The sequence below is a fragment of the Gymnoscopelus braueri genome (genome assembly GCF_963280865.1).
Source record: "Gymnoscopelus braueri genome assembly, chromosome: 4".
Lineage (NCBI taxonomy): Eukaryota > Metazoa > Chordata > Actinopteri > Myctophiformes > Myctophidae > Gymnoscopelus > Gymnoscopelus braueri.
Window position 1 is genome coordinate 46,305,914 of NC_137605.1, and position 23,153 is coordinate 46,329,066.

Consider the following 23,153-nt stretch of genomic DNA (forward strand, 5'->3'; position numbering starts at 1 on the left):
GAAGTTTAAAAAACTTGAATGAGCAAATGATCCCTGCGTCCTTGACCTTTGACCACCAAATTTCACCATGTGTCAGATATTGAGTTACAGATCTAATATAAGAAGTTTCATGACCATGAGCTGTGATTTGATCATGTTACAGAGTAGACTATTGTGTCAAAGCGAACAGAGTGACATGTAGGCCTATATAGTTTTAGCGAGGGCCAGTGTAGTAGCCGGGCCTGATAATAACATCAGGCAACGATGAATGCCCAGATGGTACTTTTGTGTTGACACAATTATTTAGTCACAAACGCAACAAGAGAGTAATTGCAACAGCTATGGCAGCCATGCTTGACATGATGAGCTCCTTCCATGGAGGTCACTCAAGGTAACACGTGACAGCAATGGTCAGCTATACTTCCATATCAGCCCTTGGACTGTTATCAGCTGTGTCACTCTCCCAATCCTTTTATCTCTCCTCATCCATAGCAAATAAAGGCTGCTCATGTTATAGATACATATGAACAAACAGAACGCTCATTACAATTGCTTAATATTTTGCTCGCTATTCCCACTAGAGGGGTCAAGTTCTAACCTTCCGGACAATGTGTATGTTAAACAACCCAAAACATACACGTTGGTGCAGTTACTTAAAATTCTGATTTACTTCGCCGTACGACGGTGTTGCTTGACTCAAAAGAACTGATCTACAAGCTAACAGGCGTCTGCAACTCAGCATTGTATGTGTTAGCTAGATCTGTTCTTTTGGGCGTGAAGGAGTTGGCTTGCCTATAATCCTGCTCTAGCGCGACACCTATAAAAGCAACAGTTGTTTTAACTGCTGTAGCCTGGGTATTTTATCACCAGTGAACGCATGCATAACGCAGCGTTTAATTTGGTAACTATTGAGGATCTTTATAATAATCCCAATCTAACGTTATTATCCTGGCTATTATTTAATAACGGTGTGCAAACTTGAGGCACGACACGCTGATGAAGATGGCCTCGGGTAGAATAGAACGGTCGGGTTGTTTTTGAGGTAGCCTACCCACATTCACGACCTCCTCTGTTGGTGAAAACTAACTAAGTACATGTACTCAAGTACTGTAGCCTACTTAAGTACAATTTTGAGGTACTTTTACTTAAAATGTTCCAATTTTCAATACTTTAACTTCTACTCCACTAAATCTCAGAGGCAAATATTGTACATTTACTCCACTACAATTACTTGAAAACTTTAGTTATTAATTACTTTGTAGTTTTTGATTATTATTACAAAACATACATTGCACTTCAGCCCTATACATTTCGGCCATTTGAAATTAGCCGATCTACAAGCTCACAATGCCTCCCATGCTACGCATTGTGAGTTTGTAGATCTTCTTTTTTCAAAACTTGAGAAATGGGACATTCTGCATAATGAGTAGGTAGCTTCTTTCTACTTTTTGTACTTTAGTACTTAGTACATTTTGATGCCAATACTTTTGTACTTTTACTCAAGTAAATGTTTAATTCCGGACTTTTACCTGTAACAGAGTATTTCTACATTGCAGTATTGATGCTTTTACTTAAGTAAAACATGTGAGTACTTTTTCCATCACTGCCCGTGCCATCTGTGCCAGGCAGCCGTGCCAGTTTGTGATGTAACAGGTTTTCTAAACAGGGTTGGCCTTGTTTGTGAAGAGACTGCCACGTCAAGATGATGCCACTCACTGGCTGCACAGAGCAAAACGACCCGATTGTCATTCTCCCTTTTCATTCGTTCCTCCTCCAGGGGGAAACGCTGGCGTGAGGCACAATGGGACCGTTCCAGGAATATGAGGTGTGTGTGTCAGATCTACCTGCTGTTTGTTAAATATATGATCATTTTATGTCACTTATCAATGGCAGTTTTAATGCGAGATTTAGCAGCACGTCAAATAACAGTCAAACAAAAATGTTGCTGTCAATTAACTTTTTTTTAAAAAATACGGTATTGACATAACCACGGACAACGTTTGTCACGACCGTCATGGATGAACTTCATTCATCCTGGTTGTTGCACTTTCTCCCTTTTCGGCCCGTATATCTACATAAACGTTCAGATTTCACATATAAAGTGCTTACTCCATGGCCACGGATGTTATAATTCTGTACGGGTCCGCAGAAGTACCCGTATCTTCCGTATTATTGAATACAAAGCACTTTAATCCGATTGGTGGCCATTTTCTCAGTTTTTCCCTTTATGCTTTCAACCACGCAACCCTATCAGTTGGGAGGTGTACTGCACTCACTCTGATACATTATAACTATGAGAAAATGGCCACCGATCGAATTAAAATGCTTTTTATTGAACAATACAGAAGATACGGGTGCTTCTGCGGGCCCGGACATAATTGTAACATCCGTGGCCATGGGGTAAGCACTTTATATTTGAAATCTGAACGTTTATATAGATGTACGGGCCGGGCCGTTAATGGAGAAAGTGCAAACACCAAGTTGATGTTCATCCATGTTTCAGGGCTAGGCATTGACAGATTTTATTTTCTCTTGCAGGAGAAGAAGTCACAGTCTGAGAAAGGCAGCCCTCGTACTAGTCGCATCCCACGATTGGTTCTGCATCCATTCCGCCCTAAAGATCAAGGTTCACCTCTGTCTGAATCACCTGGGTCAGAAGAGGAAGGGAAAGACCAAGAGATGTCAGATCATTCCAAAAGCTATTGCTCTGGTAAGAACCCCTCACCCCCAAACTGCAAAATACTAGGCCTGTTAGTATTTTTTTTTAAAACTTAACTTTTGTTGCAAAATCGTATTACAAAACTGTAGGCCTACATGTAAAATTGGATTTCAAGCACTCTGTATAAAGGAACAATCAGTAATAGGGTCTCCTAGTGATCTCTAATGAAGCCATAGTAACCACAACAACATGTCCTAATGTTGGGCAGTGGTGGAAAGTAACTAAGTACATTTACTCAAGTACTGTACTTAAGTACAATTTTGAGGCATTTTTTACTTTACTGGAGTATTTCCAATTTTCAGTACTTTTACTTCTACTCCATTACACCGCAGGGGCAGATATTATACTTTTACTCCACTACAATTATTTGAAAACTTTAGTTTTATTATTATTTTATTATTATTATTATTACAAAACATACGTATACCCACCTCAGCCTTATACACATATCGGCCATTTGAAAATAGCCGATCTACAAGCTATGCAATGAGGATGAGCCAATGAAATATTACTGATTTTCCCCTTAAATAAAAAGGAGATTGTATACACTGCATGCTCTTGGTCTTATTTTCATTGTAATGTAAATGAGCCAATTGATTTGCCACTATCTCTTAGATAACACTATAAACATGAACCTTGAGCTTTGATTGGTTGTTCCCTGCCTGCTTGCATTCCTGCCTGTTCTTGGATATTACTGTCTGTGTGCCTGTGTGTCTACATAGATGACACCGGCTGCCCCACTAGTCAGTCTGTGTCCCCCTCCAAAACCCTGCCAGGCTCAGAGAACAGTCCACAGTCTCCACACAGTCCCGTACTGCCCGAGCGCAAGACCAAAGTGAAGAGGGTGAGAATGATGCCGGAGTGGGATACAGAACGCACCACACCAAGGCACAAGAGGGAGCATAGATCCGCCATGAAGTCAAGAGCTAAAGGTGAATATGGATGGTGGGGTTTACGTAAATCCATTAGATCTACATTAGAAAATACTCGTAAATCTGTTTTCCAGAGTCGTACCAGTTTTTGATTAGTTTGACCAGGCAAGTGCACATCTCTCCCAAATAATAAGAATGCATTTAATTTTTGATGTATAAAATTGAAATATTTGTATTTTTTGCTTCACATGACACAGATGTGTGTAAATGTTCTGGATTTGTGTACCTAATGATAGAATATTAATGTGTGTCTTGCAGACAGGCTAATGCAGTACATGTTGTACGGTGCTCCGAGTGCTTCTGCATGCCAGTAACTCCATGCAGACCAAAGTACACCGACTGTGTATTTGTTAGTTGTCAGCAACAGATTCCCTGACATGTTGAGCTCAGCAGACACTGGTTGGGAAGCAGCTGCTTTGAAAATGAGAGAGCAAACAATGTCTTCATTGTTATTTAACCCATTGAGACCTGAGGCCGATTCTACAAACAGTTTCTGAAAAACGTATGTTGCTATATCAGTGGTGCTCAAACTTTTTCATGTCAAGGACGCCCAAAATTATATGTATTTGACTGCCGAACCCCATCTCAAAATATTTTGTTCCAGGGACCCCCTGAAGCAAAGATTTAAGTTAAAAATGTTTTCTTTACAAAATGTATATAATCAAAGATTTGCGTGCTAAGAGCTTGTATATCTTCTATTTTGGAATGGCCAAAGTATAAAATAATGGTTAAAGTGGTTAAAATCTAAAGTGACACACATGCCCAGTTTTAATGGGTTAATGTAATTTTGTGGTGTATTGACACTACTACTGTTTATCTCTTTTTATCTGTACTACAAGTGAAACAAAATCCACAAATTAGACGAAATGGGTTGATCATTGGTAAAAAAAAAAAAGAGAACAAAAGCCAATGATGATGTAAGCTGATTGGTGGATGAAAAGGTTTGGGGCGTAGGCAATCAGGCCGGTTAGCTGGAGGTTATTTTCCTGTTTGTGCACCTACCATCATTTCGTCACTGAGTACTTGAGGATCAGTCACTTTTACACTATTCTTTTTCACAATCACTAGTGAGCACAACACTATGGTTTTATTTAATGGCAAGAGATGCTACTCAGGTATTGCTATTCAATTAACTTTCATGATCATTACTTGTAGTGCTGTGGCATAGTGTTCTGTGATTACTCACACCTGGAATTTGAGTAGCTGATATTCCAGGTTCTGGTTTAGCTCCAATCGGAACCTGGTTCTTATTTCTGTGTTGGGGATGCCATTAATCTATGTTACATTGTTTGGTTTGTGTTTTAATTATTCAAACAACTGTTTCAGAATTGGTGTGAGTTAACCTTTCCTCTGAAAATATTTACACATTTTCTATGGGACTGTTTTGATGTCTGTATTGATGATATTTTAAGTGTTATCCGTGGCTATACGTTGCTAAATCTCGCATTAAAACTGCCATTGAATGGGTAGGATGATACTTTATTTGGGGGGTATGGTGAATGCCCATCAGACAAGGGTTGATATTAACAGATCTGTCAGATGAAACTCCGCGTTCTACAGCTTGGTCCTTCTGTAGGTAGTAGAGTTTGAAGTAGCCTCGGAAACCCATGCCTTTTTTTTTTTGGTTTAAGTTTGAAGAGATCCAGGTTATGTAGCTGATTTGAACAGTTTTCTGTCCCTCTACTTTTCACAAAGAGGCTGCTGTAGGGGCCTTGATGGTTTTGAACATATAAAACTTGCTTGGAATTGAGAAGGAGTTTAAATGAACAGACATGCAACAAAAAGAAGTTGCTCATAAATGCCTATTATGTGTCAATGCAAAATATAGGCCTGTGCTCGTGTAGAGCTTCGTATTGGGATTTTCAGCTTTGTAACACACCAGGTTCATCTATTTGCAGGTAGCGAGGCAGATTTCAGCTCCTCCAGCAGCTCTGGCAGCCTAAAGACCAAGGAGAGCCTTGCATCCATGTCTACAGGGAAGAAGAATCCCTCACGCAGCAGGTATGGGACGGCTTTAATGATTGGCTTATTTTTGCAGTATAACATTTTCTTAATTCCTAACATGCCAGTGTTTAGACTTGGAAGCTAGGCATTCAGTTGATAATAAAAAGTAAATAAATAAATAAACCATTTTATGTGCATATTTTAGTCAACATATTGGTGATATATATATATTTTTTGTTAACATGCTTCATTCCTTCCTACCAAGCCGTGGCGCCCACACCAGACCCGTCCCAGTGTTTAAGCCACCAGGGAGTCCAAAACCCAACCGCGATGCATCGCTCTACGCCCCCTGCAGAACTCCTCCCAGAACTCCCCCCTCAACAAACAGCAGCAGCAACTCCAGCCCTACCTCCAGGTACAGAACCGGTCTACCTCAATTTGCAGTATGAATTGAAAATGACAAATTTGAAGAATTGACTAGCTTCTTGTTGCCTCTACATTGCCATCATTTCTCTGCTTATATATATATATATATATATATATATATATATATATATATATATATATATATATATATATATATATATATGAAACATTTGGCATTAGTGCATAGGAGAATAAACTGTTTTGAGCAGTGGATATCTGATCTGCAATGGTGATGATTGTGTTGCAGAAAGGACTATTGAGGATTATGACAAAACAAATGTACCTGGGTGACCCTAATCGTCATAATTAGTGTGTGCACAATGCATACCTGAATGGTCTTCAAGAGACAAGGTGGCCACACGCACTGGTAGCCAAAGTGCCAATATTTTATTATAGGACGCAGAGTAAACAAACCAACGTTTCGGCAGGTAACTGCCTTCTTCATTGTATGAAGAAGGCAGTGTGTGCATACCTGTACATCTGTTAAGAGGAGAAAAGGGGGATATGAATATTTCAGCATTGTCGTCTTATTTAGGCTAGCCAGCATCTCGACATTGACTGTTTTCTTCCCCCTTTTTTGTTTAGTTACTGAGATGGCACAGCAGGCTTATCTTGTTGCTTAGTGACAGCATATTTTTTTAACAATAGCCTTTCTATGACAGCTGAGCCCCACTTGGACATGCATGTAGCACATGGCTGAAATTTTTGTTGTAGCTTAACCTATCCCCTGGATAAACGGTTAAATGATTAATGCACCATCATGCCTGCATCATCGTCCTCTCCATTTCCATCCCTCAGTCAGCTCTCCCGGCTTGCCTCAGTGTCATGTGACATCCTTGTTCTCTCACTAGCAACCTTCTGCTGGGCGGTTCTATTTCTGGCTTGGGCTACAGAGCGCTCAACATCACAGTATTACATTCCCAGGTTGCTAGGATATTGTGATGACTATGTATCGGAGGGGCTCGCTGCTTTACATATCAACCAATCCCACAAACTCATGTATGAGACATGAGCGATAATCCTTTTATCCATACCCTTTAAGCAAGATGAAACGCTAACTTGGCTTTACCAAACATGAAGCGTGAATGCTGTCTAGATTTTGTGAAATAATTGGATGCAATTTGTTCCTTTATTCCTACGATGATTGCTTTTCTGGCTGACTCTACTAGCATTTAACATAACGCAGCATTTAAATAACCTAGTGTTTGGGGGGTCTTTTACCTCTAGTCTGCATGCCAGTAATCCTGTGTCAGACAGTAATTCCAGGCTTCAGCAAGCATCTGCCCTGACGGCACACTACCAGCCAGACTGAACCTAGTAATTAATTGCTTTCTTTAGGGATGGGTTTTAGTTTTGCTGTTGCTGTTAAAATGGCAACTTGGGTACTGCGAGCTGCACTTTCTTAAGGTTGGATCTTCATTTTGAATAATCTCTCTTCCAACCAGAAGGGTGAGCCGCTACCACTCCTGCGGAGACAATCATGGCATCAGACCCCCGAACCCTGAACAGTACCTCACCCCCCTGCAGCAAAAGGAGGTGGCTATCAGACATCTGAAGATCAAACTGATGGAGTCTGAGAACAGAGTTCATGACAGGTTGGTTGGTTAATATTGACAATTCATGGAGATTTATGTGGAGTGGCTTTATAGTTGCATTTAGATAAAAATGCAGTATGCCGTGCGATGCCACAATTTATTTCCACTGTTAGCCCATTAAAACCGGGAAAGCATCTGTGTCATTTTAGATTTCTTTGGCTATTAAAAAAATAGCAGATATACAAGCTCATAGCACGGCACCAAGTGCCACGCTATGAGCTTGTAGATCTGCTAAAAATATATATATTGTGAAAATGTGTGCAAATCTTTGTGTGTATATATATATATATATATATATATATATATATATATTTTTTTTTTAGAAGACATTTGTAGAATCCCCAGAGGCAAAGGTTTGAGTTAAAATGTTTGCTTTGATGTTTTGCAAAAATGTTTGATAAAAAAAAAATAGCAGATCTACAAGCTCATAGCGTGGCACTCGGTGCTGCGCTATAATCTTGTATATCTGCTATTCTTTGAATAGTCAAAGAAGGATGCTTTCCCGGTCTTTAACCCAATGGGTCAAAAAGTAACCCTATTTAAACGCTTTTCTTCATAACCTGTTTGAGGCCACAACCGTTGTCTTTTTTTCCTGGGAGTATATTTTAAAGACCTCGTTCTTTCTCCTCAGGGAGGCTGACATTGAAGAGATGAAATCGCAGTTGGGCAGGATGAGGGAGGACTGGATTGAGGAAGAGTGCCACCGCGTTGAAGCACAGCTGTCCCTGAAGGAGGCACGTAAGGAAATCAAACAGCTGCGGCAGGTGGTGGAGACCATGAAGAGCAGTCTGATGGAGAAAGACAAGGGCATCCAGAAGTATTTCGTCGACATCAACATCCAGAACAGGAAGCTGGAGTCTCTGCTGCAGAGCATGGAGCTCTCCCAGAGTGGTTCAAACCTCCATGACGAGCCCACTGAGGACTTTAACTGCGACTCCACCGAAATGTCTCCTGATGGTGGGGGGAAGAGCAAGATGGTAGGGGAGGAGGAAGGAGGTATGGAGCTTGGAGACCAGGCTGCAGAGGCGATGGCAGACAGTGGGCTACTGGTGAATGATGAGATGGCCAACAGAGCAGATATTTTGGAGCAGGTCTTCATGTCCACGGCAGTGGATTTTAGTCAGGACTCCGGCAGTAACCTGAGACAATTGCCTGGGTCTCGAGTGTCCACTCTCCTAGAAGAGGATGTGGACAAGTCCGACAATCACCCACCCCCAGCTCCAATTTGTTCCACCTTCGCCACCTGCCCCAGCCCACCTCATCCTAGCTTCGTTGATCAGAGTGTGCAGGCCGATGTGGTGTCAATATCTCCACTAGACCTCCAGGCTCTGCTCCTCCAGCTGCTGAAGCTCAATGGGGGAATGATGGCCCCCAACAGTGTCCCAGGACTCCCAGACCTGCATGCCCCTATCCTGAATTCCACACACACTGCTGTTCACCTGGATGAGTCAACCTCTACCCTGTCTGTCCTGCCCATCCCTGCTCCCCCAAAGAGCCCTGACACATCGACTGATTCAGGGATGTGCTGCTCGGAGCCTGCAGAGAGCCGCAGGTTCATGGAAGAGCTGGACTTTACCGTTGGTGAGGAGCAGTCTTGGGTCAAGGAGCAGCCTTGCGTGCCGCCTGGATTGGGCGTGGTCAGCAAGCGTCACTGGAGCAACAGTTTTCTGGTTGATCTGGTTGCGGTGGCAGCGCCCGTGTTGCCTACAGTGGCATGGCTGTACTCACGGCATGGTGTGGATGGAAGTGCTCCTGTGTACAACATCGCTGCTTTGATCAGGGGTTGTTGCATCATGGGATTACACTCTCTTCGCCACGTCACTCGCAGGCCAGATGTGTAATGGCCACCAACCCGCATGAGCACACCTGTCCTTCAACTAAAAGCACTTCAGCGTCTGCTTATGAGTATTTGTGTATTTTTGGTTTTCTACACTTGAGCATATTAATGCAGTTATTTTGGATTCCTGTTATATTGCACTGTGCCATTAAGTTGAGGCAACAATGGTTATTTGAAAGGGATCATTTATTAAAGGTATTTATTTTCTTTATTTTTGTGTGTCTGTGTATGCAGTAAACTGGTCATCTGGGTAGATGGTTAAGTGGTATCACTGTGCTGTCAGTAGCGCTCCCTGTTTTGGGGTGTTTTTCCTGAAAGTGAGTTTGAGGTGTAGGTTAAAGATGGAATGTTAGTTGAGTTTATGGTATTTCAAGACTTCAAATGTTTAATGTAGTGTTCAAAAACCAACTTAAAATGTTCAGCCAAAGCTTCAATGTATTCTTTTCATGTTGTTTTTGTGGAAGATGTTTTCTCCCTGGGAGTAGAGCTCTTGACAGTATTTACAATGCACCCTTTGTTTAGCAAGTACAACACTGATGCTTCTAAAATATTGACACTTGTTATGTGCCTGAGCTATGTGCAATACTGGTGGTTTACATCAAATGTCCTTGTATATTTATTAAAGCATGATAATCCCACCTGATTTGTGTGTTTTTTAAAGGCAGCAAAATGTAATAAAGAACCAAGAAGACAACTCCGTCCCATATTGCCAGTCTCCATAAATGTCAAAGATGTATTGTTCATGGCTACAAACTAAACTACCTAAATAATACAAGTTGCAGGAGTTCAAACGGCATAAAAACACTAGTGTGATGCATGTTTTCTGCCTTCACATACAGTAAGTTCACATTAATTATTAAGGAAAATGTCTTCAGTCTGAGCCCAGTGCTACGCACATTTATTTTTCCATAATGGTGCCTGCTTTCTCAGGCAAGTGTTTTCAAATATCTCTTGGGCTATGGAACACACTTGCTTTAAAATTGATTTACTGAGAACACCCTGGTGCTTTAAAATGGATTTCCAGACCCTGAGACCAATAAAAACTGGTTCACTGCTAGAGCCGCAGTCTTGAGCAATCATCCACTTGGTGTGGAAAAAATTGATCACTAATGACCATATTCACATGGTGACCATGTTATGTCATATGGGGGCGGGGGGGTCACCTTTGAGCATGACAAACGTGTGAATATGGTCAATTGCTAGGAACCTTTCGGTACACAACACAGACTACAATTTCTCTCTGCCATATGGTGATCTGTCATCGGTTGCATAATCGTGACCTCTCAGTTCATGATAGTGATGACAGACTAATGAATCATCCCACATGCTGTAATCTCTGCGGCCCTACAGGTCTGTTAGTGAGCAGTAGAAAGTAGATTGAGAGGAGGGGCCACTGATGGTCTTAAAAGAAAATTGAAACCAGCTGACAATACACCAGTAGGCCTATTGTTAATGTGTAAGCTGTAGGCTATATGTCACTGATTGTCACCGTTATTCATATAGTTTTCACCAATCTGAATTTGAAGTGAATAAAAAATCGTTACAAAAGCCTGATGACGTGTTTAAACCCATTAAAACCACGAAAGCATCTGTCATTTTAGATTTTATACGTTGGCTATTCAAAAATAGCATATGTACAAGCTCACAGCACGGCACATCTATTTTTGAAAACAAAATTAAAGTCTTGAAATAGTGCAAATTGGTTTAGAAGGCATTTGTAGAACCTCAGGTCCTCAGGTCTAAATGGGTTAGCCTATGGGAGGATCTGTCAGGAAAGCATGTCCTGAGACAGACAATGTACAGTGGTACATTTTTAGTTAAGATTAAAGCCACCTGTCACTGCAATTGGTCAGCTAAACTTGTGATGCCTATTAACACATAACATATCCTACTCGTCTATGGGTGATCTTGGGTTTTGTTTCTTCTAAATCATTAAACACTCAAGCCCTATATACTTTGTCCTAATAGCAAAAATAGCTCACAAGCTTGTAGATCTAATTGAGCTATTTCTGACAATATGACATGCCCAAAATAGGCCAGGGTTAATTTGGTTAATATGGAAATCAGGTCACGCATTTCATTAAACCACACAGGGATTAATTCAAACATGTTAAATGAATGGCAAAAACTTAATTTACATGCAATCTTTCATCTGGCACACCAAAATTATGCTTAATCTTTATGTCCATCACTGAGACAGATAGTAAAAGGGGATTCGATTTATTGTTGAAAATGAAATGTGCAGAATAAAAACCAATCCCTTTGAGAAAACAGAACATGCAACCTTTACCATAATGCTAACTGATAACAGATGGCAAAAGAGCATTTTCCAAAAAGATCAGAAAAGAAAAGAAAAATTAAGACAGTTGCCATAATTCCTGTGAGCTAAAGCCTCCCTTCAGTTGAATTCTTCAACCGATTCATGCAGTAATTTCACCGTACATATTGTAAATTAAGATTTATGAAACTTGGAATGAATCATTCAATAGAGGAACTCCACCCTATATTTCCATACAAGTACTGTTATTGTATCATTCAGCAAAATATTAAAGAACACTGCATCGCGTGAGTGATGGAACAAGTCCTGAAGACCCAGAACATCTACCTAAAACCCATTTTCCTTGCAAATACATTACTTTGTTTCCATGACAACTACAGCTCTCTGACTGGAAATGCAACCATTCGGTGCGTAAAAGGCTGTTAAGTCGAAAGCATCACTTGAGCCGTTACCATAGTATTTTTTTTCCATGAGAATGGGAGCAACACATGTGTCATTTTCCATCCTCTTTCCAACCTTTCAGATCCAAAGCTATACTGCAAGCAGCTGACAGAACACAAAAGACAGTGTCTGTGCAGCAATACCACCAGGCATGTAAAAAAAAAAACAGATGAGAGGGTAAGCCTTATAAGTATAGTTGTACTGTATATTAAAAGGGAGGGTTAGGGCTAAATAGTAGATATTTTGATTCAACACCAAAGACACAGGACAGGAGCCTGGCAGATCAGCAGCTATGCGGTTACCATAGGAACCCATAGCCAACTATTATAAGGCTAAATTACAGTCTCTCAAATCCCTTGAACTGTCATTTCAAGACCCTTCATCATTTGAATGCAGAATTCCAGTGTAATACAAGATACACAGTACAGGGAGGTACATGGAATATCAAACAACATCAATAAGAAAAATGTGACTTCATTAAAGAGAAATTAAATTAAAAAAGCACAATGATCAAGCAAAAAAAAGGGATGTCACTGATATACAGTGAATTAAGCCTGATTTATATTCTGTCGTACAATGGTGTCACACTCTGAAAACGGATCTACAAGGTTACCGCATGTTGCAAGCTTGTGGCCACAGCATGTTGCAAGCTTGTAGAGCGGCTATTTTCGGGCAAGCGACACCATCGTACAATGGAGTATAAATTAAACATTACACTCCTTTGTCCTTAAAGATTATAAATAAGACAAATCAAATAACTTGCACTCCCCATTAGAGAGTACTATAGGTACCAGTTTATTTACAATTGTTCCTGGAAAACCCCAAATAGAATATCTGTGTAACTTATCTAACAGATGAAATCAGAAACTTAGTAGTTGTGTCTAATGCTGCTGTATCTTTGTTTTGTTTTTTGGTGCAAGACAAATTTGCATTATACAAAATACTGAATCCCCTTTAGACCAGAATGACCTTAAGTCTTGCCACATCAAGTACACCAGTTGCATTATCTGTCCACCAGACAGCTGTATGTCAAATTCACTTGCTGTGGCAAAACAACAATGACTAAAATGGCTGCTAGGGGAAATCATTTGGTGGAAGATGACAGTTGGCTATAAGATCACTAGTGGATCCTGGATTCCTGTTTTTTTTCGTGACAACAGGGTTGAGTTAATGGTTGAATCAATGTTTTTTCTTCCGTCCACAAGCTCAACATTGAGCGTTATTAAAATGTTACGAGAGTTTAACAGCAATCTTTTGCTCCTTCTTCATCATCCTCTGGGCATCTTTCTCCATCTTCTTCCTCTGCTGCTCCATGGAACGCTTTTCTCTATCTGCCAGCTTCCCTTGTCTGTAAAACAAACAAACAAACAGGATTGCAAGCAATGTCATCACAATGCACATTAAGAGAAGCTAGGTCAGCTTCTGAGTGTGTTGTTGATGATGCTCTGTGTTCTGTTTACTTGCAAACACTGCCACCTGCTGGCCATAACATTAACCTACAGAATCCAAAATGCTGGCTAATTGCACAATACCTGTGAATACCCATTTGAATAGCATCAAAAGCCCCAGCAACTGACAACAATAAAGTGCATCTCCTGGTGGACTATGAATATGCCAGTGTGAACTCTTGACATGCCATTACCTGAGCACCTCCTCTGCCATCCAGGCTGCATCAGACTCATCCTCCCAGGCGTTTGCGTCCTCCTGCCAGGTATCTAGTTCCCCCAACTCAGCCTGTTGAATAGTGTACAGAATATGAGAATAATAACTCAACAGTCAGTATTCCAGTTAACCCATTCAATCTGGGAACGCATCCGTGTCATTTTTTGATTTCTTTTGCTATTCAAAAATAACAGATCTACAAGCTTGTAGATCTGCCATTTTTAAAAAATCTTGAAAATGTGTGCAAAACTTTGGATATATATATTTTTAAAGCGAACATTAGTAACTCAAATCTTTGCTTCTGGGGGGTCCCTGGAACAAAATATTTTGAGATGGGGCAGCCAAATACATATAATTTTGGGGGGTCCTTGACATGAAAAGGTTTGAGAACCACTGATATTTAGCAACATACGTTTTTTAAAGAAAAACACATTTGGATTTAGTAGATATTTGTAGAATCCCCAGAGGCAAAGATTTTAGTTACAAATGTTCGCTTTAAAAAAATATGTATATTCAAAGATTTGCACACATTTTCATGATTTAAAAAAAAAATAGCAGATCTACAAGCTCATAGCGCAGCACTCGGTGCCACGCTATGAGCTTGTATATTATCTGCTATTTTTGCATAGCCAAAGAAATCTAAAATGACACAGATGCGTTCCCGTCTTAATGGCTTAATTTACTAAACTAAAAGGTTTGCTTTGTTGTAGATTCTCAAATCTACGACAGTGGCTCAGGTGGTAGAGCTTGGGAGTCAGAAGGTTCCCGAGTTCAATCCCAGACTCGGTTCTTGCTCAAGGACACTTCAACACTAGCAAGACACTGAACCTGGTGAGCAGGTTGGTGCCTTGTATGGTTGCCTCTGCTGTCAGTGTGTGAATGGGTTAATGTAATGCACATTGTTAAGTGCTTTGGATAAGGGCGCTACAGAAATGCAACCATTTACCAAATTGTCAGAAATGTTTCAGAAAGCACAATATTTCTGCTTCCCTCGGATACAGGAAGAATGGGCACCTAAACATTGTGGGCACCTTGATGGCTATCCAAAATGTACTTAAAGTAATGTAAAGTATCCATTATTTGAACTGCATAATTATCAGACTTCTTGTTTATGCCCCTGACATGTCTTGTAGAAATTTGTAGCAATTGTAGAACCATTGGGCCTTAAATTTGAAATGTTCAAGAATGTACAAATAATGTATACTTTACATTACTTCAGATTTTCCAATAATACATTTTTAAAATTACATTTTGGAAAAGATGGCCGGTTTAACATTGAGGTGCCCAGTGCCCACAATGTTTACTGTAGGTGCCCGCTCTTCCGGATACCCTTCCCTCTATTGACTTATTTGCCAGTAACAGCTATAAATATTGGGAGAAAGAGAATACGTTTAGGCTACAATCCTTATGGACAGAGCGAGGTAATTGCAGCAATGTCCGAACTACAGCCAAGATGGCGGATCTACAACTGTTTATGGCCATCCGATTCAAATAACATGCCATTGTCAACCAGTAGGTGTCATACCATCACCACGGTTGAAAGGAAGACCACCTCCAACTACTATAGATGTGCAGGTTATATTGCATTAATATACTCTACCATACAGATTGGTTAAAATATCAACATCCAGGACTAAAATAAGTCCTGGATGATTTTAAATCCAGGACTAATAAGGTTTCAGCCCTATCCTACCCACATTGATTTCCATTATAAAATGAAAGTTAGATTTTTCAAAACAAATAAACATAAAATGCATAGATACTTCCTTGGCCTACTGATAGCGTGCACAACAAAGTTGGGGCTGATAGCAGTGCCTTGCTAAAGGAATTTTACATGAACAGAACTAGGCACCACTGCAGAGACTGGGGTTCGATTCCTTCTGTGCCTTCGAACACAATAGCACAATAACACATATGAAAGTGTAAAATGTAAAGATTTCCTGCCGAGCCAATCAAACAAAACTATGGGGAAATGAAACGCCACGTTCTGTTAACCCCTGGCTGCAGCAATGCACAGAGCCTATTATTTGTGGGTGATTCGTTGGCAGGGGAAGGGTGATATCTTGTCGCTGCAACAGTGGCTCTAACAAGTTGGTTAGGGCACCTGTTCAGCATGGAGTGGAACTGCGAGGGATATCGTGTTCCTCCACGAACGTTACACTCTCATGTGGTTGTCTACACCCTCCCCAAACCAACAAGTAGGGGTTGTCAGTGACAGGGTCTACTAACTTGGGGGGTTAATTGGAAATGACTAATAATAGTAGGCGAAGCTCAGCTGTCAGAAGGTAACGTCTGACTCACAGAGGGTTGATTGAAGGGCATAATGTCCTGTGTGGCTGCCAGTCGGCTGGAGAAACCTGCCGAGCCGTCAGGTACAAGGTAGTTCAGAGGTTCCCGCTTCTTCAGCACAATCTGTAAAATGTACAACCAGTGAACAGAACAAGTGTTGAGGGTAGGGACAGTAAAGTAAAGCAGATCTAGATCTGCCAATATGTCGTTTTAGGCATGTTCTAACTAACAATAAAGAAGAAAAATGCATTCAAAAACATGTCTTATAAAATTTTGCTCAGCTGCTTATTAGGCTACTACTCATATAAGACTTTTTCTGCCTGCATACATTTGATTAAAATATGTGTGAGGCTGAAGGGTACAGTACTATTTAATGAAAGAAATAAACAATGTTTTGGTTCTGGATTTGTTCTGTTCTATAATCCTGCACACAGGTATAAATCATATTGGTTTTAATGTACAGTAGAAAAGCCATCTTACATATATTGCAAACAACCTTTCCTAACAATGTTGAGGGTAAAATGCCCTCAGACTTTAGCAGTTTTTGGACGTGATGTGATTGTGCATGGGGCGCGGCCATTGTTATGCACTATATTTTTCTTTATGGTCACTATTGTGCATGTGCAACTCTCGGCAGATTGAAATGGAAGAGAGATGTCTCACTCCTTAGCTTAGATACATTTAGAAGAAGGAAAAACATGTTTAAGTGGAAAAACACCTGTGATTTGTTGCCAAAAACACCAGGAATTAGTTCAGGAGCTAATATAGTGTACAGATTCCCAACCAATAACTGAATTATATGACTTTTCAGAGCAATGTCTATGTATTGGCAAGTGTTGTGAATGAAAATGGAATTGATTGGGAATAGTTTTGAATCGAGAATCAATTCTGAATCAAAACTGAATCGAGGGATACCAAAATATTCACACCCCTACCCTACTCCATGTGGTGGAAGTAGTAAACATAGCCCCCCACAACTGTGTGAAAACAATCACTAAAGGATATCAATTATACATTTTCCATTCTGTTTTATATTAATTTAAAGTTAGTCTAATATAGGCAAACCTGTACATACTGTCTTTCCAAGTCATCTGTGTCATACCAAATGGCATGTTTGCACACAGGTAATTGAAAATTCTGGCCTGACCAAAAGGACCACAAACTTAAAGTGGTTTGTACAAGCTGCTGATCGTAACGGAAACCATAATAATATGCATATATTTCGCTACAAAAATGTCATAATTGTTATAACACATGGGCCTATAGACTTTCAAAGGCTACAACACGGAGAAAGCAACCAAAAGGCATGTTATCTTAAATCATCAACAGATGTTCTCCTGTGTACTCTGTGTAGCTATTGACAGAATTGAGCAGACTCAGGGATAGTACATGTACAAACTTCCAGCCTTGACAAGCACTCACTCGTTAGACAGAGAAGTCTGTTTGTTTAGTTGTGAGTGTGGCGAGGTGAAAGTGGAGATAATACCTTCTGTGTTTTCCTGATGGTGGGCGTCATGTCTTTGAAGTAGTCAGGTTCTCCTTCTCCCTCATCAGTTTCAGGGCCAACGTTTCCATTGCCACCTTCTATCTTGATACTTGTTGGAGCGTCTTCATCCCAAGAGCTCCATTCCTCAATCTCCGGCTGTAAAGACTAGCAATTTTTTTTTTTTGACAGGACCAACCTCACTTTAACATCAACCATTTACTTAAAATGGATACCCTTGAAAACAATGTAAACTGACTGGTAGATTGAGTAAGTAAGATAGATTAAAGTTTTTATACACACAATGGCCGGTGTCAGATTTCTCTCATAAAACTGGCACTGTGCCAAACTACAGTAGATTAGATTTACATTGGGTGGGGTGGCCAGCTGATTAAGAATACTAACCTGTTTGGGCACAGACGAAGAGAAATCCACAGTGGTTGGGAGAGTTATCTGATCACCACTGAGTTTACGTCCCCTTCCGGTCCTGTAAAAAAAGAAAGAAGATATGATCATTATTATGAAACCTTAGCATAAACCAGTATGTTGACTATGTTCCAAACTTAGGGTTGCAAAGTAAATTGGGTCACTGTGTCCACTTGGAGATCATTTTCGATTATCAATTTCGAATTAATGAGGGCAACTACTACTGAAGAGTGAAGAAGATATTTTGCCGGAGTTACATAATTGCAAGGTAACTCTTAAGTAACTACACACAAGTTACACAACCCATTTTGCTTGAAAGTTGAAGGACAGCTCAGGCAAGGGGTAAGAAATTGAGACTTGAGAAAGCGGTGAGAAAGGAGAGAACATGTTTGTCAACTTAAAAGTGTTACAAGCTTGTACATATTTTTTTGAGGTGGTGAGAACATTACACTTGGCAAGTTTTATTATTACTGTGATAAACATTTAAAATGAAATTTAATACATTTATGTACATTCAATTCATAGTTTTATTGTGTTCTTTATCGGTAGATTATAGTTTACAGTTAGGGCAATTTAATTCATAATGTATTTTTGTAAGTTTTGAATTTGTATTCATGAGAATTCATGCTTACCTGCATATCAACCTCTTGAAGAAGGAAAGCAAACTGGCTAGACATGTGCAGATCTTGAAAAGGCGGAATTGCGTGATGGCCATAATGAAATTGCGCTGGTGAAAAGTGATAAGAGAAAAAAAAAAGAATATTGACAGAATTGACATGGTTAGAAAGGCGTCTTGCATGCATTCCTTTACAGTTCACTGGTGTGTGTGTGTGTGTGTGTGTGTGTGTGTGTGTGTGTGTGTGTGTGTGTGTGTGTGTGTGTGTGTGTGTGTGTGTGTGTGTGTGTCACATGACATTGGGATGCTGTGAATCTTTATGTATTCTTCCAAGTTCATGTTCAAATTTGCTCAGGTTGTTAAGTGGTAACATTGCGTTATTAGCCATTAATACTTTAGAGCAGTGGTTCTCAAAGTGGGGTCCAGGGTCTCTCTGGGTTTAGGGAGTTCTAAGTTGACCCTTACAAGTCTGTAACTCTACCGAGTGAGAGTTAAGGGGGGTTCTTGAAAATATAAAGTTTGGGAAACACTGCTTAAGAGAAAACAGACAGACTACACATAGTTTAACCACTTATGTCCTGTGTATACACGGCTATTGGGCAAAAGCAAATCTCTATATTCTTGTAGATTATCTATTTTCGAAGACATTTTGAACACACAAAAATTGCACACATTATTTTCATTGCATGATCGAATAGGAGCGCTAGGGTTCGTGTGTTTAACACAAAACGTTGTTATAGCAACAGATATTAAGTAACTCACAAAGATGCAGGATGCAGAACAGATGGCTGGATGGCTTGGCTTTCAGATACACAACACGGCGAAACGAAACGAGCTCATCTATGTGGCTAACAGAGGCTTGCTAACTTAGCTTCTTACAGGCAAACATTACTACGTCTTTATTTTTCACAACACTCGTCATTTGAGGACGCATTTGAGACAACTACAAGATTATTTATTGCCACGTTGCGAGCATGAAGCCGACGTACAGCTGCTAACTCCAATGCCATGTCATGATATAAACCCCTCGAGCCTCAACCTGTCGTCGCTCATTCACGGTCTCATGGCTGCCATCTTTGAACTGAGAGCGGAAACAGGAAGCTGACTCACAGGACTAGGAGCCAAAGAAGAGAGAACAGCCATCTACGTCACTTTCTTGGTCCGGCTGGCAGATTCGTCGCACTAGGACTCAGTGGTTCTCAACCTGTGGGTCGGGACTCCCAGGGGGTACCCTACGGTACCCACATGATTTTTTGGGGTCTCCCCAGCAAACAGTGAAGTGACAATTTAAGGACTTTTAAGACCTAAAAAGGGCAACAAACTATACTATGAAAACTGGTCGAACATTGGCCAAATTGTCAAATAATATAAGTAGATCGGCTATTTTCACAATATTTATCTGTGGAACCGAGTCAAACTAAATGTAATGTCTCAACTCCTACAATTCCAAGTGCTTGTCAGGGTGGGGCCACTGGGGGGTCCCCAGTTCAAATATGATTCTTTTGGGGGGTCCCCAGCAGTGGCGTTTGGTGGAGTCTAACGTTGACCGGGCCAGAACCGGTTTGACGGCTAAACTGGTTTTTAATGGCCACTCATTAACAATTCGGCCGAATGCAAATGAGCCCCACTTGAAAACAAAGGCAAATTTCTGTGGTCGGCTACAACAGAATAGGGTGAGGGGCTGCCAATGTTGATTTTTAGTTTTTTCCCCCTGGATCTTGCCCCTACACAGGGACAAGCTGGGTTTACAGACCGGGCCATGGCCTCGTTGGCCCCAATGACGATACGTGCCTGGTCCCCAGTTCAAATACGATTCTTTTCAGGGGTTACGGCCTGAAAAGGTTGAGAATCACTGATCTATGTCACTTTCTTGGTCCGGCTGGCAGATTCGTTGCACTAGGTCAGGACTTTTCCTCTGCGGTGGAAAGCCTGGTGAGGCTAGGTCAGGACTAGAGGCAAACTGGAGTTAGTTGAGTACTTCGATGGGATGCATTGAAATGAGAGCCGGGTGGACAACAACAAGCATATGAATAAACACTCTCTCTGAATGATTGTGACCTTTGTAAATAAATAAATGGTTCAGGAAAATAAAAGAAGACCTGCTGTCTTGTTTTTCTATGTGCACAGTGTATAATTTGTATTGAGGTATGGTATAGGTTGTTCCTTCGCCCCTCCCGTTTGTATGCGAGAGCTGGCGAAAACTTCTGGGAACTCAGATTAGGTATAGGTAGGCTATCTAAAGAGCACAGAGAAGTTATGACTTTGCTGTAGCCGGACAAAGACTACTGTCAGTGATTTTTGATTGATTCTCTATTATTCTGACATTTGTGTATAAAGAGTCAGAATTAATTGATAAAATAAATATCTAATCTTGATGAGGCTAACTTTGCAGTAACTATGGGCTGTTATCGTGAGACTGTCAATTTTCACCGAATAGCATCACCTGGATCACTGTGGCTGTAGTCTTGCATAGCCAGACCCCCCACAGCTCCGCCTACTCTCCGCCTGACCAGAATATCTAAATATTGACTCAAGCAACTTAAAAACTGTCTGAGGTGCACACAAAGGTCAAAGTAGACATGAAAATGACCCCAGTATTGTTTGAAAGTGAAATACCCCTTGCTTTAAATGTATTATGGTGCCATATTGTAGCTCAGTGATTGCATCCCGCTGAGGTGCCATAGTTAAGGTGGTGCTACTTTGGTTGGACCCAAATGCATGACTCAAAGGCAATCGGACAGGATTGTTCACATTAGATCGTCATTGTTACTCAAGAGGTCAGAGTGAGTCCAGACATCATGGTCTCCATGTCTGGACATGGTTGATCCAGGACTACACATTTGGACATCATAGACTACCTGAGACTCCATAGTTGGACATGGATGACTCAATGTGACCTCATTGCAATGACAGAAGCAAACACAGCTGGATGATACAGTAAAGTCAAGTGCATTCTCAGTCAAGAGAGATGGTCCTTCTCCCTCCACAAATTGACATTGCAGAGCTCTGAACGTCAAGACTCCTGATGAGATGTCAATAGTCACTACTGAAGCTACAGTATTTCCAGGTCACGGGTAAACATATCTGGTTAGGACACCATTCAGTGGGTCCTGGTCCCAGACAAATCTTCTTACGAGGAGTACTTTTCATGGTCCTTTGAGCCAGAACATGTGGCCTAATGTATGTAGTAGAAAGTTGTCCCTCGCCCCACGTAGAGGGGAAGTAAGTGGATAGTACGGACTGTACGCTAATTGAACTAAACGTTTTCCTTCACATGGACACTTAAAATCCTCAGCAGGACTATATCGTCCCAGAAAAACAATAGAGGCTGATTCAACATGGCGACCTCCATTGCACAACGTTTACTTAGTGGCTATTTGTGTATAAACAGATTGATTAATCGTCAAGCAAATCAAACGTGTGCTGTGTGCGAAAGAAAGTCGTTGCATCTAGCTAAGTGTTGTTGATGGGGACAGAAACCGAGGAACAGATATTACACAGGATGCCCAAGTTCACGTTCCTGTGGATCAGCTAACAGTATCTTACAGTCGAAGCAGTGGTCCAGGGGGTCAGCATGTCAATAAAGTCAGTACAAAAGCAGAGGTGCGATTCCATGTGAAAACAGCAGACTGGATCGCAGAAGATGTCAGACAAAAAATCCTTGAAAAGAACAAGACATGGCAGGGGAGCTGCTGGTGACCTCAGAGCTAATATAAGTAGGAGCCAGCAGCGTAACCTTGGTGACTGTATAAAGAAGATCTCTGACATTTTAGCTGAAGCCATTGAGAAGCCATATGAAATAACTGTGGAGGAAATAGCCATTAGAGAATCCAGGCTTGACTAGAAGAACAAGGAGCGGCTGAAGCAGAAGAAGATGCATTCAACAATCAAACAGAGCAGACGATTTTGACTGAATGATAGTGACATTTTATTTATATTATCTTTTGCAAAATCTATTAAACTTTGTTAAATATTAATTCTGCAGTGCATTTTCTACCAGTGAATTCATTATATAAGGGGGGTGGGTATTTCCTGGCAGGCAAATCTGTATTTCCAAATAAAGTCCCCCTCCTTTAACTTCTGTTTTCGGAAGCAGTGGGGTCAAATAGTGCTGGCATCTTGGGCTAGCCCAGCGCCAGTATAAGGAAATATCAAAAAATGTAGTGATGTTTTTGTATTGACAAAATGTGCATACATACATACATAAACATATTTGATAATTGTACATGTAGGATATGTAAATAAGATGACACACAAAAAAGTTCAAGAGCTTATTTCCATAGTGGGTATAAACTGACACTGAGTGCCTCTTATATAAGCAAATGATCTGTTCATTATAAGTACAACTATAAATGCTGACTGCATTGGCTGTGATGGGATTTATGCAAAATGATATTTAAGAAAAAGTAATAGCCCAGCTGCCCAGAGATATGGTCGGGCTGTGATTGGCTAGTTGGTTGTCAGGCAACGGCTGTTTCTTTTGCTTTGTCGGCTGGCTGAACCAACCACAGCACCACAACCGACCG

At 40.7% G+C, this 23,153-nt stretch overlaps 2 protein-coding genes across 3 annotated transcripts; one reads left to right on the top strand and one right to left on the bottom strand.

Annotated features, from left to right (window-relative positions):
• Positions 1 to 1,758: 1,758 nt before the first annotated feature.
• On the top strand, positions 1,759 to 9,436 carry sybu (syntabulin (syntaxin-interacting); the record flags this gene model as incomplete). Its single annotated transcript, XM_080426240.1, has 7 exons — positions 1,759 to 1,804; positions 2,518 to 2,689; positions 3,475 to 3,630; positions 5,529 to 5,631; positions 5,840 to 5,989; positions 7,446 to 7,595; positions 8,227 to 9,436. Exons 1-7 carry the CDS (start codon positions 1,781 to 1,783, stop codon positions 9,434 to 9,436), a joined length of 1,965 nt encoding a protein of 654 aa, XP_080282366.1. The 5' UTR covers positions 1,759 to 1,780.
• A 1,808-nt stretch (positions 9,437 to 11,244) lies between these two features.
• On the bottom strand, positions 11,245 to 19,700 carry ebag9 (estrogen receptor binding site associated antigen 9). Of its 2 annotated transcripts, none has more exons than XM_080426646.1 (7): positions 19,390 to 19,429; positions 18,644 to 18,738; positions 17,991 to 18,072; positions 17,589 to 17,744; positions 16,115 to 16,225; positions 13,794 to 13,885; positions 11,245 to 13,499 (listed from the first exon to the last, which is right to left on the bottom strand). In XM_080426646.1, the coding sequence occupies exons 2-7, from the start codon at positions 18,724 to 18,726 to the stop codon at positions 13,382 to 13,384; spliced, it is 642 nt and encodes a 213-aa protein (XP_080282772.1). In that variant the 5' UTR covers positions 18,727 to 18,738; positions 19,390 to 19,429; the 3' UTR covers positions 11,245 to 13,381. The 2 variants fall into 2 exon arrangements, with proteins under 2 accessions (XP_080282772.1, XP_080282771.1); XM_080426645.1 differs by having other exon boundaries at positions 11,249 to 13,499; positions 17,589 to 17,753; positions 19,390 to 19,700.
• Positions 19,701 to 23,153: the final 3,453 nt, after the last annotated feature.